Source organism: Notechis scutatus, chromosome 5, assembly GCF_049901735.1.
Source record: "Notechis scutatus isolate UNSWTSFEM ecotype Mainland chromosome 5, rNotScu1.2, whole genome shotgun sequence".
Taxonomy (NCBI): Eukaryota; Metazoa; Chordata; class Lepidosauria; order Squamata; family Elapidae; genus Notechis; species Notechis scutatus.
In genome coordinates, this window is record NC_142013.1 from 4,684,264 (window position 1) to 4,700,246 (window position 15,983).

Below are 15,983 nucleotides of genomic sequence, written 5' to 3' on the forward strand. Positions count from 1 at the left end.
TTTTCTTTCCTTTCTTTCCTCTCTTCTTTTCTTGTCTTTCCTTTTTTCCCCTCTCTTCTTTTCTTTTCTTTCCTTTTCTTTTGCAAGGAACTTTTTTCCTCTCTTCTTTTCTTCTTTTTCCTTTTTTTCTCTCTTCTTTTCTTTTCTTTCCTTTTTTTCCTCTCTTCTTTTCTTTTCTTTCCTTTTTTTTGCAAGAGACTTTTCTCTCTTCTCTTCTTTTCTTTTTCCCTCTTTCCTTTTTTTCTTGAACTTTTTTCCTCTCTTCTTTTCTTTCCTTTTCTTTCCTCTCTTCTTTTTCTTTCTTTTTTTCTTTTGCAAGAGACTTTTTTTCCTCTTCTTTTCTTTCCTTTTCTTTGCAAGGAACTCTCTTCTTTTCTTTTCTTTCCTTTTCTTTTGCAAGAGACTTTTTCCTCTCTTCTTTTCTTTCTTTCCTTTTCTTTTGCAAGGAACTTTTTCTTTTCTTCTTTTTTCTTTTCTTTTGCAAGAGACTTTTTCCTCTCTTCTTTTCTTTTCTTTCCTTTTCTTTTGCAAGAGACTTTTTTTGTGTTGTTGCTGCTGCAAAACTCCGCTCCGCCAAGGGCAAAAATTGTCGCCCCCCTCCGCCCCACCCCACCCCCAGCCTGTCCCGGACCGGTTCGGATCGGCGCGGGCTCGGCAGCCGGAAAGAGCCTCAGCAGGTACCGCTTGCAAAAGAAAAAAAAAGACCAAAAAAGGGGGGCGATCGGGGCCAGATTGGCAGCTCCAGCCGCCTGGAAGGGGGGGAATTGTGTGTGTGTGTGTGGGGGGGGAAATGGCTTCTCCAGATCTCCCGATCTTGGATCCACCCGCTAGGAAAGGGCTCCGGGCTCCGGGTTCGGATCCTGAAGCCAGGCCCGCTTGCAAAAATTAAAATGAATAAAATAAAAATTGCAGCCTTGCAAAAAGAGAGAGAGAGAGAGAGAGAGAGAGAGGCTTTGGAAGAAGCAAAAGCGACCTGGCCGGGACGCGCGACCCGTCCGCGGGGGATCGATCGGCCGTTAGAGGATCGCCCCGATCGAACGGAGCCAGCAACGGCCGAGGCGGAGGCCCCAAGGAAGCGGGGAGGAGCAGCAGCCGCAGCAGCCGCCTCGGTAAGCCGCTTGCCATCCCATCGCCCCGGGAAGGGTTCCTCTCCTCCCACCCCCCACCAGCCCCGCGTAGCTTTTGCAGAGCTGAGCCTCTCCTCGTGGCCTCCTTTCCTTTTGGGTGGCAGGGGGGGCAAGACTTCCCCCCACAGCACAGGCAGCCTTTCGTGCCTCCTTTCCTTTGGGTGGAGACTTCCTCCCCGAGCTTTGCAGAGCTCTCCTCGTGGCCTCCTTTCCTTTAGGGTGGGAGGGGGCAAGACTTCCCCCCGCACACAGCTCTCTCGTGGCCTCCTTTCCTTTGGTGGAGGGAGGGCAAGGCTGTGCTTTGCAGAGCTGAGCCTCCCTCGTGGCCTCCTTTCCTTTTGGGTGGGCAGGGGGCAAGACTTCCCCCACACACAGCTTTTCCAAGCCTCTCCTCGTGGCCTCCTTTCCTTTGGGTGGAGGAGCAAGGCTATCCAGTCGAGCTTTGCCTCTCCTCGTGGCCTCCTTTCCTTTTGGGTGGGCAGGGGGCAAGACTTCCCCCCACACACAGCTTTTGCAGAGCTGAGCCTCTCCTCGTGGCCTCCTTTCCTTTTGGGTGGGCAGGGGGCAAGACTTCCCCCCCACACACAGCTTTTGCAGAGCTGAGCCTCTCCTCGTGGCCTCCTTTCCTTTTGGGTGGGAGGGGAGGGGGGCAAGGACTTCCTATCCAGTCGTAGCTTTTGCAGAGCTGAGCCTCTCCTCGTGGCCTCCTTTCCTTTTGGGTGGGAGGGGAGGGGGGCAAAGACTTCCCCTCCCCTCGTAGCTTTTGCAGAGCTGAGCCTCTCCTCGTGGCCTCCTTTCCTTTTGGGTGGGAGGGGGGCAAGGAGAGAGGAGAGAGTGGGGCCCCTCCCACCCTAGTTAGAGCGGGTTTTGAACTCGGTCCCCGGAGGCTGAGCTGAGCCTGCAGCTTGCGATGACCAACAGGGAAGCAGCCCAGAGAAGAGAGGATTGACAGCCCTCAGCAAGCTTTGGAGTCGAGGATAAAGGTAGTCCTCGACTTATGACCGCAATAGAGCCCCAGATTTTTGTCGCTAAGTGAGACAGCTGTTCCGGAGAAGTCTTGCCCCGTATTACCACCTTTCTGCCCACCCCGTTGTTAAGTGACTCACCGCGGTTGATAAACTAGTAACCCGGTTGTTAAGCGAATCCATTGACTTTGCTTGGGAGAAGGTCGCTAAATCGCATAACGTCCTGGGACACAGCAACGGTCATAAGTATGAATCAGTTGCCCTGGGCCTGAATTTTAATTACGTGGTCATGGGGTTGCGGGAAAGGTTGTAACTGTGAAAAAAAGGTCATAAGTAACTTGGAACGGTCACTAAACGAACTCTTGTAAGTTGAACAGTTATACTGATGACCCTCATTGAGCCCCAAATTTTTGTCGCTAAGGGAGATAGCTGTGAAGTGAAGTTTTGCCTCGTTTTACGACCTTTCTGGCCTCAGGTTGTTAAGTGAATTAATGCAGTGACTCTGGCAAAGGGTGCCAAAAACAGGTGGTGGTTGTTTTTTTTTACTTGTGACCACAGCTGAGCCAACACTTTTGTTGCTAAGCAAGACAGTGAAGTGAATTTTGACTCATTTTACGACCTTTCTTCCCACAGTCATTAAGTGGATCACTAAGAAAGGATTTTTCAAAATGACCATCAGAGCATTTAGAATATTTCCTATATTATTATTATTATTATTATTATTATTATTATTATTATTTATCATGAGCTCTGGGTCATTGTCACTGTCATAAATATGAGTCAGTTGCCATTTCTTTTCCATATCAAATTTTATTAATTTTATCAAAATCCTATAAATGCAAAACACAAGCATCAGAAAATTTTTCATAACACCAAGCAGCCTACAGAACACTTGAAATTTGGCCTGTAGGTTCCTCTTGGCTTCTAGGTGCTCACTAAGAAAGGACTGTTTTTTCAAAATGACCATCAGAGCATTCACACATTTGGACATTATTATTATTATTATTATTATTTCATTATTATTATTAGCATTATTATTATTATTATTAACACGCTCTGATGCTCCTTCTGTCCCCTGCTCCCACCTGGAAAATAATCTTTTCCAAATGCAAACACAAGCAGAGGAGGAGTTTCAGTTTCACAGCAGCACCAAGCAGCTTTAGTACAGAACAGTTGAGCTAAGCCATGCCCAGGCTCCTTGCTGTCTCCTTGCTGTCTCCTTGCTCACACAGAAAATACTCTTTCAGTTTCCAAACGGCCCTCAACTCTCTCACACATGGACAGGACACTAGGAGTTTCAGTTTCAGTTTCACAGCACCAAGCAGCTTTAGTACAGAACAGTTGAGCTAAGCCACGCCCAGGCTCCTTGCTGTCTCCTCTTCGCTCACACAGCAAATACTGTTCCAGTTTCCAAATGGCCCTCAACTCTCTCACACACTGACAGGACGCAAGCCAGATGAATACTGTTGGATGCTGGTAGGCAGGGGCACAATTTTTCCCCCTTATTTTCCTCCCCAAAAACTAAGCCCGACCACGTAGTTTTGTAGCAAAGCATGAGGATCGAGCTAGTACAAGATACAGAGGAGAATCCAAAGAAATGGAAAACTAAGGGGAAAGGAAACAAGAGAAAAAGAGAAAATGTGGGGTGGAAAGGGAAACATCAACTTTTTATTAAACCTACTCAGTCTGAATTTTGGCCATGTGGCCAGGAGGATGCTCAGGCTGCAAGTTTGAAAAAAAGGGTCGTTGTAACTTTGAAGGATCAAAAATGAAGTCACCGTTTTCACCGCCAGGTAGTCCTAAGTTATGGAAGGACCAAAATATATGTTGCTAAATGAAACATTTGTTAAGGGGACCCATTTAGCCACATTTTGTGACTTTTCTTGCCACCATTGTTAAGTGAATCACTGCAGTTGTTAAGTTGGTCACACCGTTGTTAAGCGAATCCGACACCTTGACTTTGCTTGTCAGAAGGTTGCAAAAAATCATGCGGACCCCCGGGGGACACAGCGACCATCGTAAATATGAGCGGTTGCCGAGGGTCTGAATTTTTACCACGTGACCACGGGAATGCTGCCGTAAGTGTGAAAAAAATGATCCTACGTCCTTTTTTTTCCCCCTCCAGGGCGTTGTAACTCAGAACGGTCACTAAACAAGACTGTTGTAAGTCAAGGACTACTTGCAACACAGCTGTTAAAATAATCCAGTTTCCCCGTTGACTCTGCTCGTCGAAGGGCGCCAAAGAGGCTGCAAGGGGGACGCTGCAAAGCATCACTAAACGGTTATGGTTGTAGGTAGGTCTCCCTGCTTGGCGGGGGTGTGGGGTTGGGCTAGATCAGGGTCCCAACAACCGGTCCGTGGACGGTACTTGCAACACAGCTGAAAATAGTCCAGTTTCCCGGGACTCTGCTCGTCCGAAGGCGCCATTTTGATGAAAAGTGCTTCGCGGGTGAGCTTTTCTGCGAAAGCATCACTAAGCGGTTATCAAAAAGATAGGTCTCCTGCTTGGGCGGTGAGCTTGTGGGGTTAAGCTCACCGGAGCAGGGTCCATCAAAAAGATCCGTGGACGCTCCGTGAGCTTTCCAGGTGAAAGCCCTCTCCCGGAACTCGCGAGCGCTGCGCCGCCATCTTTTTGATGAAAAAGTGCTTCCGGTGAGGTCACCGGAAGCACTTTTTCATCAAAAAGATGGCGGCGCCCAGCTGATGCCGGTACCGGGCCGCGGCGCCCAGCTGATGCCGGTACCGGGCCGCGGCATAAAAAAGGTTGGGGATCACTGGGCTAGATGACCTACAAGGTCCCTTTCCAACTCTTTTAATCTGTATATCTGCAAATGGACGGTTGTAATTCGAAGACTTCCTGTATCAGCCTTCTTCCTCTTCTTCTTCTTTTTTTCCCCTTCCTTTGCCCCCCCCTCCGCCCCCACAGCCATGGACACCAACGATGCCTTGATTTCTCTGCTCGTCATGGCGGCCATCATCCTTCTGGTGGGCGCCTGCAGACAGCTGGCTTACCGGGGGCTACGGCGGACCACCAACTGGTTCAATTTCGCCCAGGAGTTGACCGCCACGTTCCAGATCTGCGCGTGCACCCACGAACTCTGCCTGCTGGGCAGCTGGCTTCCCCACCCACAGGTCGCCCTTTGGCTCACTTACATTTTCACCGTCCTCCACGGCTGGACGTTAGCGGGCAGCGTGGGCAACCCGGCCAGCAGCATCCAACACTTTTACAAAGGGCAGCTGAGGGTCCGCGCGTGGTGCTTGCAGACTTCGGCGCAGTTCGCGGCGGCCATCTTGGCTCACCTGTGCATGAAATTAATCTGGATGTTGGGCTTCTCCTCCGGCCATTCGAGGGCCCTGCCCGACCTTTGCAGCAACCCCATTCAAACCACCATCAGCAACGCCTTCGGCCTGGAGTTCCTCTTCTCTTTCCTGCTACACCTGACTTTACTCCAGTTTCAGGCCATGAGCCCCACCATAAAAGTCCACCTGGTCGCTTTGCTAATCACCTCTTTCGTCTACGCAGGTTGGTGGGTGATCTTTCCTTCGCTCCCCTCCGACTTAAAACTCGGACCGGGCCTTTTGTTTGGAATACAGGTAGCCGACATAGGGCCACCGTGGAGCGCAACCTTTCTGGGGCTAAGCAGGGCCATGAAGCGAGTGTTGCTCCGAGAGTCGTGGTGGAGCAGTGGTTAGAATGCAGTCTTGCGGGGGGGAAAAGCAACGGTTAGCAAGTTACAAAACAGAAAGGGGAAATTCGCAGTAAGGCTTAACTTGGAAAGGTAGTCCTCCGGCCGCGGGATACTACTTGTTCTACTACCAGTTTGGTGATCGCGCATGCACAGGGGTGGGATTCTATCTAATCCAGTGATAGCTAACCTATGACACGCGTGTCACTCGTGACACGCCGAGGCACCTTGACTGACACGCCTGTTGGTGTGGGGAAAACCTGCACATTTAGAGGCTGCCTGTGCTCTGCTCCAATCCCTGCTCCCTGCTTGTTGCGTGGAGGCGTGGTGTCACCGCTGCCGCAAGATCTTTGCAGCAGAGAACCAGTTTTAACCGCCATAAACTGAGGTTTGTCAGTTTCATTACCTCAGGAACGCTACAGGAGGAAAGGAGATCCATGAGGTTCACAGCCCTGTAAGGTGGCCTTCCGATCCCCACATCCTGCACCTGCAGCCCTGAGACCAGGGAGACGAGTTTCACAGCCCTGTGTGATCACCCCAGCCCAGTCCATCATAAACCAAATTATTGATATTTATTATGACACACGACCCGAGGAAGGCTACACTTTTTCCCGATTTTCGACACACCAAGCTGAAAAGGTTAGCCATCACTGATCTAGTCAGACCGGTTCTATAGAACCGGGTTGTTACGATTCTGCCCAGTTTGGACAACCAGCAAATTGCACCACTGTCTGGCTCCACCCCGCCCTACCCACTCAATCCTTACTTCGCATGCGCACCATCCAACTTGCCTGTGTTAGCCTAATTTTTGGTAAGATGCTATTTTTCCTCCCGCCCCCATTAGCTGTTCCAACTATCAGCTGTGCCGGGAGATTTAGATTAGCTACAAAGCAGGAAATCCTTGGATTTCTTGCTTTCTAGCTAATCTAAAAGCAGAGCCGAACCTTCCTTAGGACTGAAGCTTCTACTTTCCGGTGCAGACTCAGGTAGCAGATTGTAGATAGATAGATCTCTAAGTGAATCTGTGATTCTGTGAGCAACTCAATCCGCCTACCTGCTTTGCCTGATTTTGGGTGAAAGTTGCTCTTTTTTATATATATAAAAAAATCAATATTTACATAATGGTGTGTTGTGAGTTAATTTTCTGAGTTTGCTTGCTAGCAAATTTTCTGAGTTTGCTTGCAAGCAGATTTTATATGACAGACTCAGGCAGCAGATTGCAGAATATTAGATCCCTGAGTAAATCGGTGATTCTGGGAGCAACTCAATCTGCCTGCCTGCTTTGCCTGATTTTGGGTAAAAGCTGCTTTTTTTTTTTAAATAAAAAATTCCAATATGTACATAATTTTTTACAATATTTACATACAAGCCACGCCCAGCCAGTCATGTGACCACCAAGCCACACCCACAAATTAGGCCACAGCTACAGAACCAGTTGTTAAGAAATTTGAATCCCACCCCTGCACACACAACCTAATGCATGCGCACCTAATGTGCGCGCACAGCTTTCCCCACTTCTTTCTTTTTCTCAGCTGATCGTGGGAGGCCTTTTTTTTTTTTTTTTGCTAGTGGTTCGGACGAGCCGTGCCAAACCGGTAGCATTCCACCACTGTAGTCCTCGTTTAGTGACTGCCTCGTTTATTGAGCCTTTGCGGTTACCACAGGGATGAAAAAGTACAGAATAGAACAACAAGAGTCGGAAGGGACCTTGGAGGTCATCTAGTCCAACCCCCCCCCAAGCAGGGAGGAACCCTACACCATTTCAGACAAAGGGTTATTCAATCTCTTCTGAAAAACTTCCAGTGTTGGAGCATTCGCAACTTCTAGAGGCCACGTTGTTCCTTGTAAGTGGACAACTCAACCTTTACAACCTTTGCGGGTCTGCAAAGCGAAGGAAAGCTGGAGTAAGATTTGCGAGCACAGTCCCGGTTTCGCTTAGCGATTTGCTTGGCTGAATGGCCGAGAGATAATTACATAATAAATGCACTTTCAAGGAAGAGCTTCTCGTAAGAAAGAGCGCATTGCATTCCCCAAACCCTGCATCTGCCAAATGCGGCGTCTCTCTTCCATAAGATTCTTTCCGTCAGCCACTTTTGCTGAATCACAATTTGCAGCTCAGCTCAGCTCGTTGTGCTTTTTACGGCTCAGGTCCAGCATAACTGGGCTGACTGAAAAAGCCTTTGGAATAATATCCGATATGCTGTGTTAATCGATGGAAAGAAAAAACAACAACCCCGTTTCCAATTCTAATAATGCGAAACAAAGGTTAGAAGTTGTTGAGAACTTTCGTGGGGCTGGATGGTGGTTTTTTCTTACCGTATTAAGAGTTTGAATAGAATATTTGTAGCTCGGGGTCTCTGAGCTTGTTGGTTTTCTTGCGGACGTTTCATTACCTGACTAGGTAACATCATCAGTGCTAGAAGGGAGAGGAGTTTGTGGAGAAATGGAGAGGAGGAGGAAGAGGAGGAGGAGGACGACTGTGGGGTCCTTGGTGCTCCCTGAGCTGGGTGGTTTTCTTGCAGATGTTTCATTACCCAACTAGGTAATATCATCAGTGCTAGAAGGATATGGGGTTGGAGGAGGCGGCGACAACTACTCTGGGGTCCTTGGTGCTCTCTGAGCTGGGTGGTTTTCTTGCAGACATTTCATTACCCAACTAGGTAACATCATCAGTGTAAGAAGGGAGTGGGATTTGCACAGTGGAAGAGGAGAAACAGGAAGAGGAAATGGGGTGTAGTAGGTCTTTGGAGCTCTCTGAGCTTGGTGGTTTTCTTGCAGACGTTTCATTAGCCGACTAGGTAACATCATCAATGCTAGAAGGGAGAGGGGTCTGTGGCGAAATGGGGAGGAGGAGAACTGTGGGTCCTTGGAGCTCGCTGAGCTTGGTGGTTTTCTTCCAGACGTTTCATTACCCAACTAGGTAACACCATCAGCGCCGGGGAGTGGATCCTTTTTTCCACTGATGCTATTACCTAGTTGGGTAATGAAATGCCTGCAAGAAAACTACCAAGTTTAGAGAGCACCAAGGACCCCATAGTCCTCCTCTTCCCCCTCACCAAAACCCTCCTCTGCTAATGCGCTAGCCAGCAAAAGAAACCCCCGAGACATTTTCCCCCCCCCCCCAAGGGGATACAGGTAGTCCTCAACTTGCAACAGTTCATTTAATAACCATTCAAAGTTACAAAGGCAGCTAAAAAAGTGACTCCTGACCGCTTTTCAGAGTTTGCCTTTGCAGCAATCCCTGTCATCATCTGACCGAAATCCAGACGCTTGGGCAATGGGTTCATATTTATGACGGTTGCAGTGCCCCCGGGGGTCACGTGTGGTCCCCTTTTGCAAACTTCCGGCAAGCAAACTCAACAGGGAAGCCAGGATTCACTTAATCACCGGGATCCTACCTTAAACAACTGCAAGTCTTTCCCTTCACAACTGTTGCGAAATGGGGCCACTTAGCGAATGTCTCGCTTAGCCACAGAAATTTTGGGCTCCGTCGTGGTTCGTAGGTCGAGGACTACCTGTGCTTTGCTGGAAAGCCGTGTGTGGGTACAGAAGCAGCAAAGCCGGCTCTTAACATTTCACGCGCAAAAAGCGTAAGATAAATTCCCCCCACCCCTTTTTTTTCCCACTTCACGGTCCTCCCGTGGTCCTTCATCCACCAATCGATTCCACCTTGGTTGTTTTGAGAACGATCTGTTTGCCTCAGACATTCTCAGGGGGGGTGACCTTGGAACCGGAGTTTCACCTCTTCCAAACCACCCTTCTCTCCCCCCACCTCCCCTTATCGCTGCATGGTGGCGAGCAGGCTGGGTACCACGTCAACAAGGACGCCTTCCCTGGCCAGACTATCCTACGGATGCCTAAAAAGATCTGAAGAACCTACACCGTCCACCACGTGGCCAGTACTGATCATTAACCTTCCTCTGAAGTTTAGCAAACCCCGAAATGCAAACACTGCGGCTTACAAGAGGTGATCTCAATGATCCCTGAACTTTGGAATCTGTTCGATCTGGGACTTGGTCCAAAATCTTCAGGTCAGCCCTTAACTGGAATTGGCGGTTAAATCCAAGCGCTGTGTCCATCGGTGAAAAGGTGACTTGAAGGATTTGGGTTTTTTTCTGTAGCCATGCCTGGCACAAATATTCCCAACCCCTCCTTCGAATGCCCAGTTGAGATGCAGAAATTGTGACATAGAGGTAGATTGGTCTATGGAGCAGACACGATTCATGGTCTAGTGGTTAGGGCATCAGGCTAGAAACCAAGGGATTGTGAGTTCTAGTCCCACCTTAGGCATGAAAGTTGGCTGGGTGACTTTGGACCGATCACCAGGAGACGGTGGATTCTAGTCCCACCTTAGACATGAAAGCCAGCTGGGTGACTTTGGGCCGATCACCAGGAGATGGTGAGTTCTAGTTCCACCTTAGGCATGAAAGTTGGCTGGGTGACTTTGGGCCGATCACCAGGAGACGGTGAATTCTAGTTCCACCTTAGGCATGAAAGTTGGCTGGGTGACTTTGGGCCGATCACCAGGAGACTGTGAGTTTTAGTCCTGCCTTAGGCATGAAAGCCAGCTGGCTGACTGGATCAGTCTCTATCTCTCCCAAACCAGCCCGCTTCACAGGATTGTTGTTCTGGGGGCCGGGCGAGGAGGAAGGAGTACTGTATACCTTCACTGCCTTGAGTTACTTATAAGGAAATACAGGTGAGAAAAGTTCTAGTAAATATATAAATAATAAAACCAAAACATTTGCAGAGATTCTGAAACTTGAATTTTCCACGTTATGGGATAATATACGAGTGCATGTGCTCAAAAAATGGGAAATAAGCAAAAAGAGACCCCTGTGACTTGACTTTGCTCCTACTCTGTGGTCCCCTTCCTGGCTATTTTGGATCGTATACAACAGGGTTTCTCAAACTTGGCCACTTGAAGAACGTGTGCACTTAAATTCGACTTGTGGAGGCAAGCTGTTCCACCGATCAATTGTTCGAACTGGCAGGACATTTCTTCTCCTTAGTTCCAGGTCGCTTGTCTCCTGGATGAGTTTCCATCCGTTGCTTCTTGTCCTGCCTTCTGGTGCTTTGGATCAGGGGTCTCCAACCTTGGCAACTTTTAAGCCTGGAGGACTTCGACTCCCAGAATTGCCCAGCCAGCTTTGCTGTGTTTTCGTTCTTTGCTTTACACCCAGCTTTGCTGGTTGGGGGAATTCTGGGAGTTGAAGTCCTCCAGGCTTAAAGTTGCCAAGGTTGGAGACCCCTGCTTTGGAGAATAGGCTGACTCCCTTGTCTTTCTGGCAGCCAATTAGATATTGGAAGACAGCTATCATGTCACCCCCTAGGCCTTCTTTTCACTTGAGTAGACATACCCAATTCCAGCAACCGTTCTTTTATATGTTTTAGCCTATAGATCAGGGGTGTCAAACTCAAGGCAGGGCTGGGATTCTACAGGTTCGCACCTATTCGCTAGAACCGGTGGTTAACACTCTAAGCAGTTGGGAGAACCGGTTGTTAGAAGAAATTACTGGGCTAATCCTGTAAGGAAGGCAGGAAGGAAACATTCTGGTGTTGCTTACAGAAACTGCCTCTCCGTTAACCCTTATTACATTCTCGGCAGGACTAGACTTCCTGTCTCAGGAACTTCTCTGGAGGTTTTTTTCCCCTCCTTTGCTGGTACTTTGCTTGTGTGGAGTGACCACTCAAAGTTACAATGGCACTGAAAAAAGTGACATGACCATTTTTCACACTTACGACTGTTGCAGCATCCCCACAGTCATGAGAGGCTAGACGAGGAGATGCGTGCCTTGATGTGAGTGATGTTGAGTTGACCACGCCCAGCCAGTCACATGACCACCAAGTCATGCCCACCAAGTAAGCCACGCCCACAGAACTGGTTGTTAAAATTTTTGAATCCCACCTCTGACTCAAGGGTGCTTAAATCCGGCACAGCACCGCCTGGAAATATCAAGGGACCGGCCCGCGGTGCCTCTGGCGGCTAAAATGGGCTGCGTGCCTCCTGTTCACCTTGCGTGGCCTCCTGCAGCACTCTGCCAGCCGACACCGGGCTGAAAAACGTTTTTGGCTGGCAGAGTGCTGCAGGAGGCCCTGGAGGGCGAAAACAAAAGACGCGAGGGGGCGCACACAGACACACTCACACACACCCATGCCCCGTTTTGGCTGGCAGGAGGCATCCTTCCTGTCCCCACCACTGTGTCCCCACCCACCGCAGGCCGTCAGACAACAGTGCTCATCCAGCCCTCACAAAAATCCAGTTTGACACCCCTTCTATAGTTTACTTTATTGTCCCTGCACCTCCTAACGAAATCAAACGCCATCTTCAGTGCACATCGTGACCATGAAAATATACACAAGCACACATCCTTCACACTCCACACGTTCGAACTGACACCCCACCAACACCAATACAGCAGAATTCAAAAGAGCTGCTGCCCTGGGACAGAAGCTGTTTTTGAGCCTATTTGTCCTTGTTTTTATTATCCTGTACCATCTGCCAGATGGTAATAGTTAAAAAAAAAAAGGGGGGGTGCCCAGGATGAGATGCATCTTTGAGAATGTTTTGAACTTTCTTAAGGCAGCGGGAGAATGTTTTGAACTTTCTTAAAACTCTTCCAAAGAGGGGAGAGGGCAGCCCATGATCTTCTGGGCAATGATGTTAACCCTCTGGAGTGCTTTCCTATCTGCCATTGTGCAATTGGCAAACCATACAGAGGTGCAGTAAGTTAAAATACTCTCTATGGTGCAGTGGTAGAAGGTCACCAGCAGCTCTTCATTCAGTTGTTGTTTTCTGAGAAGTCTCAGGTGGTATCATCTCTGCTGGGCCCTTTTGACCAGGGCTGCAATTCGAGAGCCCCAGGTCAGGTCCCCTTTTACGGTAACAAAATTAAAAATTAGATTAACACATCTTTGTTCCTATCAGTGTCTGTTCGGCACAACTCAAATTAGATGATAATTAAGAGTTCTCTCTCTCTCTGATAGGAATGTATTGAGGGCTGTAAATGACCCCTGGTTCTTAGGGCAGGCGGCTAACGTTATTATTGCCTTTTAAAAAGTTGTGTGAGATCTTAAAAAGAGAAATATTTTTTGGTCTCTTGTAGGAGGACATCTCACTGGTGCGGTTTTTAATCCAGCTCTGGCTTTGTCTCTGCACGGAAGCTGTTTCGTAGACCAGTTTTGGAATTACCTGGTGGTGTATTGCATTGCGCCATGTGCAGGTGAGGGGGTTTTATATTTTCATATTTGGACAGACAAGGATCCCTAAATTGTAGGAAGCATATAAAGGATATAAAAATGGTCTAGAATATAGAATAGAATAGGAATTAGAATAGAATAGAATAAAATAGAATAAGAATAGAATAAGAAATCAGAATAGAATAGAATAAGAATAAATAGAATGTAGAGTAGAATATAAAATAGAATTCAGAATGAATGAATAGAATAAGAAATGGAAATTAGAATAGGAAATTAGAATAGAATAGAAAATAAGAATACAATAGGAATAGAATATAGAGTAGAGTAGAATACAGAATACAATTCAGAATGAATAGAATAGAAATAAGAAATAAGAACAGAACAGAATAGAATAGAATTGGAAATTAGAATAGAATAGAAAATAAGAATACAATAGGAATAGAATATAGAGTAGAATATAGAATAGAATTCAGAATGAATAGAATAAGAACAGAATAGAATAGGAAGTAAGAATAGAAAATAAAAATAGAACAAGAAATAAGAACAGAACAGGAAATAAGAAAAGAATAGAAAATAAGAATAGAACAAGAAATAAGAATAGAATAATTGAGTTGGAAGGGACCTTGGAGGTCTTCTAGTCCAACCTTCTGCCCTACACCATGTCAGACGTCTCAGAAATCTGAACTCAGAAATCATTTTTTTTCAGTGACATTGTAAGTTCGAACAGTCACTAAATGGATGGTTGTAAGTCAAGAACTACCTTTACAGACAGTTCACACTCTTTGAAAACCGTTCAACCCAAGGAGCGTCCACTCCTATTTTAATCTGCTTTTTTCTTCCCTTTTCAAATTACTAAAAAAAACAAAAAACCATCTTTTTCTCTTTCAGGATCTATGTTCGTCTCTGTTATCTGGGATGAAGTTCTTCCTGGCTTGTACAGAGATATTTAAGGCTGAGAAGGGAGATGTTTTCAGCATCGCATTATGAAAATGGATGCAATGTTCTCTCATTTTCCTGAAGGCCGACGTTGAAGTATTCTTAACATCTTTCGGAGGTTGATTTTGAGCATGTAGTTTTAACGTCTAGTAACTTCCCGTGCTTTACAAGTGTCCTACGCTGAGGCACCTGGGAAAACTCACCAGGATGTTTTCAGACCCTTGAAAACTTGAAAAGCAGAACGCCTGCGCCTTTTAAACGGGATGTTATCTTCGTTTTATGCACAATTCATCTTTTTCAGAAGTTAGCGTTTTAAGGGAAAACAATTCGGTTTGAAAACGTACCCAAAAAAGGTGTCATAGAAAAAAAATTCTTTTTTGTTAAAAAAATGTAGCCGGGGAATAGGATGGCAGCTAAAATGGTCATAATTCAAGACCGTGAGGAACCTTTTGCTCGATGTTTAGAACATTGTTTTTCAACCTCCATCGTTTTGGATGCGTGGCCTTCAACTCCCAGAATTCTCCAACCAACCCTGGATTCTGGGAATTGAAGTCCATCTATCCTAAAGTTGCTATGTTTGAAAAACACTGGGCTTGAAAATGATTTAGTAAGCTACATCCTAAATGTGTCTTATTCTGGGATTCTTTTGTGGGTTATCCAAATCATTTCTGCCTCCTAAGCAGTGACAGAATAAGGTGGCTCATCTTAAGGTATGGCAGCCTCAAATCCCCCTGGAAATATTTCTCCAATTATTCGATACTATTTTTTAAAAAAAGTATGAGCAACATTTGTATAAGCAATAGTTGATAAAGCACAGTTTCATGCATGTATCTTATGCATATGAAAAACACAAAACCCAGAAGCTGTATCATTAAGTAAGGGCTGAAAAAAATATATATTTTTTTGAGTACCTCTATTGCTAAAAGGGCAAATGTCCCAAAAATGAGAAATAAGATCTGGTTGTGACAATCATATGTTTTCACAAATGCTTCAAGATTTCAGGTATCAGTAAAAAGAGTTTGCTCTAATCATTTGCACAATCTGGAACTCAGTAGTTCATGAAATAATAAAGACTGTGCCATAATTTTTCTGGAAGCATCTGTTCTGCAGTGATTGTATTCCTTCCAGAATTTCAATTTTGTTCTGTTAATATGAAACAGTTTCTATTTTGTTCTGTTAGTTAATTCTGTTAGGTTTCCCCCTTCCCCAATCTAACAAGGGTGCTAATATTTAGAAAGAAAGCGAAGGGTTCGTTTCAGGAAAACTTGAAATTTCTGACCCATTTAAAGTTGGAAGCACTTTAAAGGCGTTTGGGTATTGTGGACTAATGCCTAATGTGAATTAGAGTTGATAGGATGTTGCCTGAAAATAACCAGTTTTTAAAAAAAGAACGTGTCTTTAATATTTTTGGTGGATGGAAAACTTCTGGCAGAGGTTAATTTTTTGCATGGTTTATATTTAAAGAACACTGAAAGCCATCACCAATTGCCATCAGCTGTCCTTGAATTCCAGCTAAAGGATTTCTGCTAATGTAAACTTCTCCTTTGCAATGGCAAAATTTGCGCTGTAATAGTTTATATTACATGCATTAGATATGTTGTAATTGTTGATCTCGCAGAACTTCTGCAGGACCAAGGCATCGAAATATCCCTGTAGCAAAGCAGGAGGAATATTGAGTTCTAATCTTTGCACTAATTGGATTAGAAAAGTCGTCCTCCATTTCCCTTACCCTGTGAAACTTGAAAGCCGCATGTCCCTTCCTGAAAAATGAGCCAAGCCTGCACAAAATACCCACAGTTTAACACAGGGGGTTAATATTGTCTTAAAAAGAGTAGAAAATGGATTATTTTCTTAATAAAGAATAGTTTACTTTTACAACTCTCAGATGTTTTTTTTTCTCCTTCCTTAGACTTTAAACCCCCCAACATTCGCTCATTTTCATAGTTCCATAATCAGGGAAATTTGCTGCATTTCACATAATCAGATGGCACTGCAGGTAGTCCTCGACTTACAACTGCTTATTTAGTAACCGTTTGAAGGTCATTAAACGAAGAGTTTATGAAGTGAGA

At 46.1% G+C, this 15,983-nt stretch overlaps 1 protein-coding gene across 2 annotated transcripts; it reads left to right on the forward strand.

Moving 5' to 3' along the window:
- Nucleotides 1-424: 424 nt before the first annotated feature.
- AQP11 (aquaporin 11) lies at nucleotides 425-15,792 on the forward strand. 2 transcript variants are annotated; one of them, XM_087966020.1, is made up of 4 exons: nucleotides 425-677; nucleotides 5,019-5,615; nucleotides 12,885-13,001; nucleotides 13,867-15,792. In XM_087966020.1, exons 2-4 carry the CDS (start codon nucleotides 5,021-5,023, stop codon nucleotides 13,926-13,928), a joined length of 774 nt encoding a protein of 257 aa, XP_087822146.1. In that variant the 5' UTR covers nucleotides 425-677; nucleotides 5,019-5,020; the 3' UTR covers nucleotides 13,929-15,792. The 2 variants fall into 2 exon arrangements, with proteins under 2 accessions (XP_087822146.1, XP_026545226.2); XM_026689441.2 differs by lacking the exon at nucleotides 425-677 and having other exon boundaries at nucleotides 4,971-5,615.
- Nucleotides 15,793-15,983: the final 191 nt, after the last annotated feature.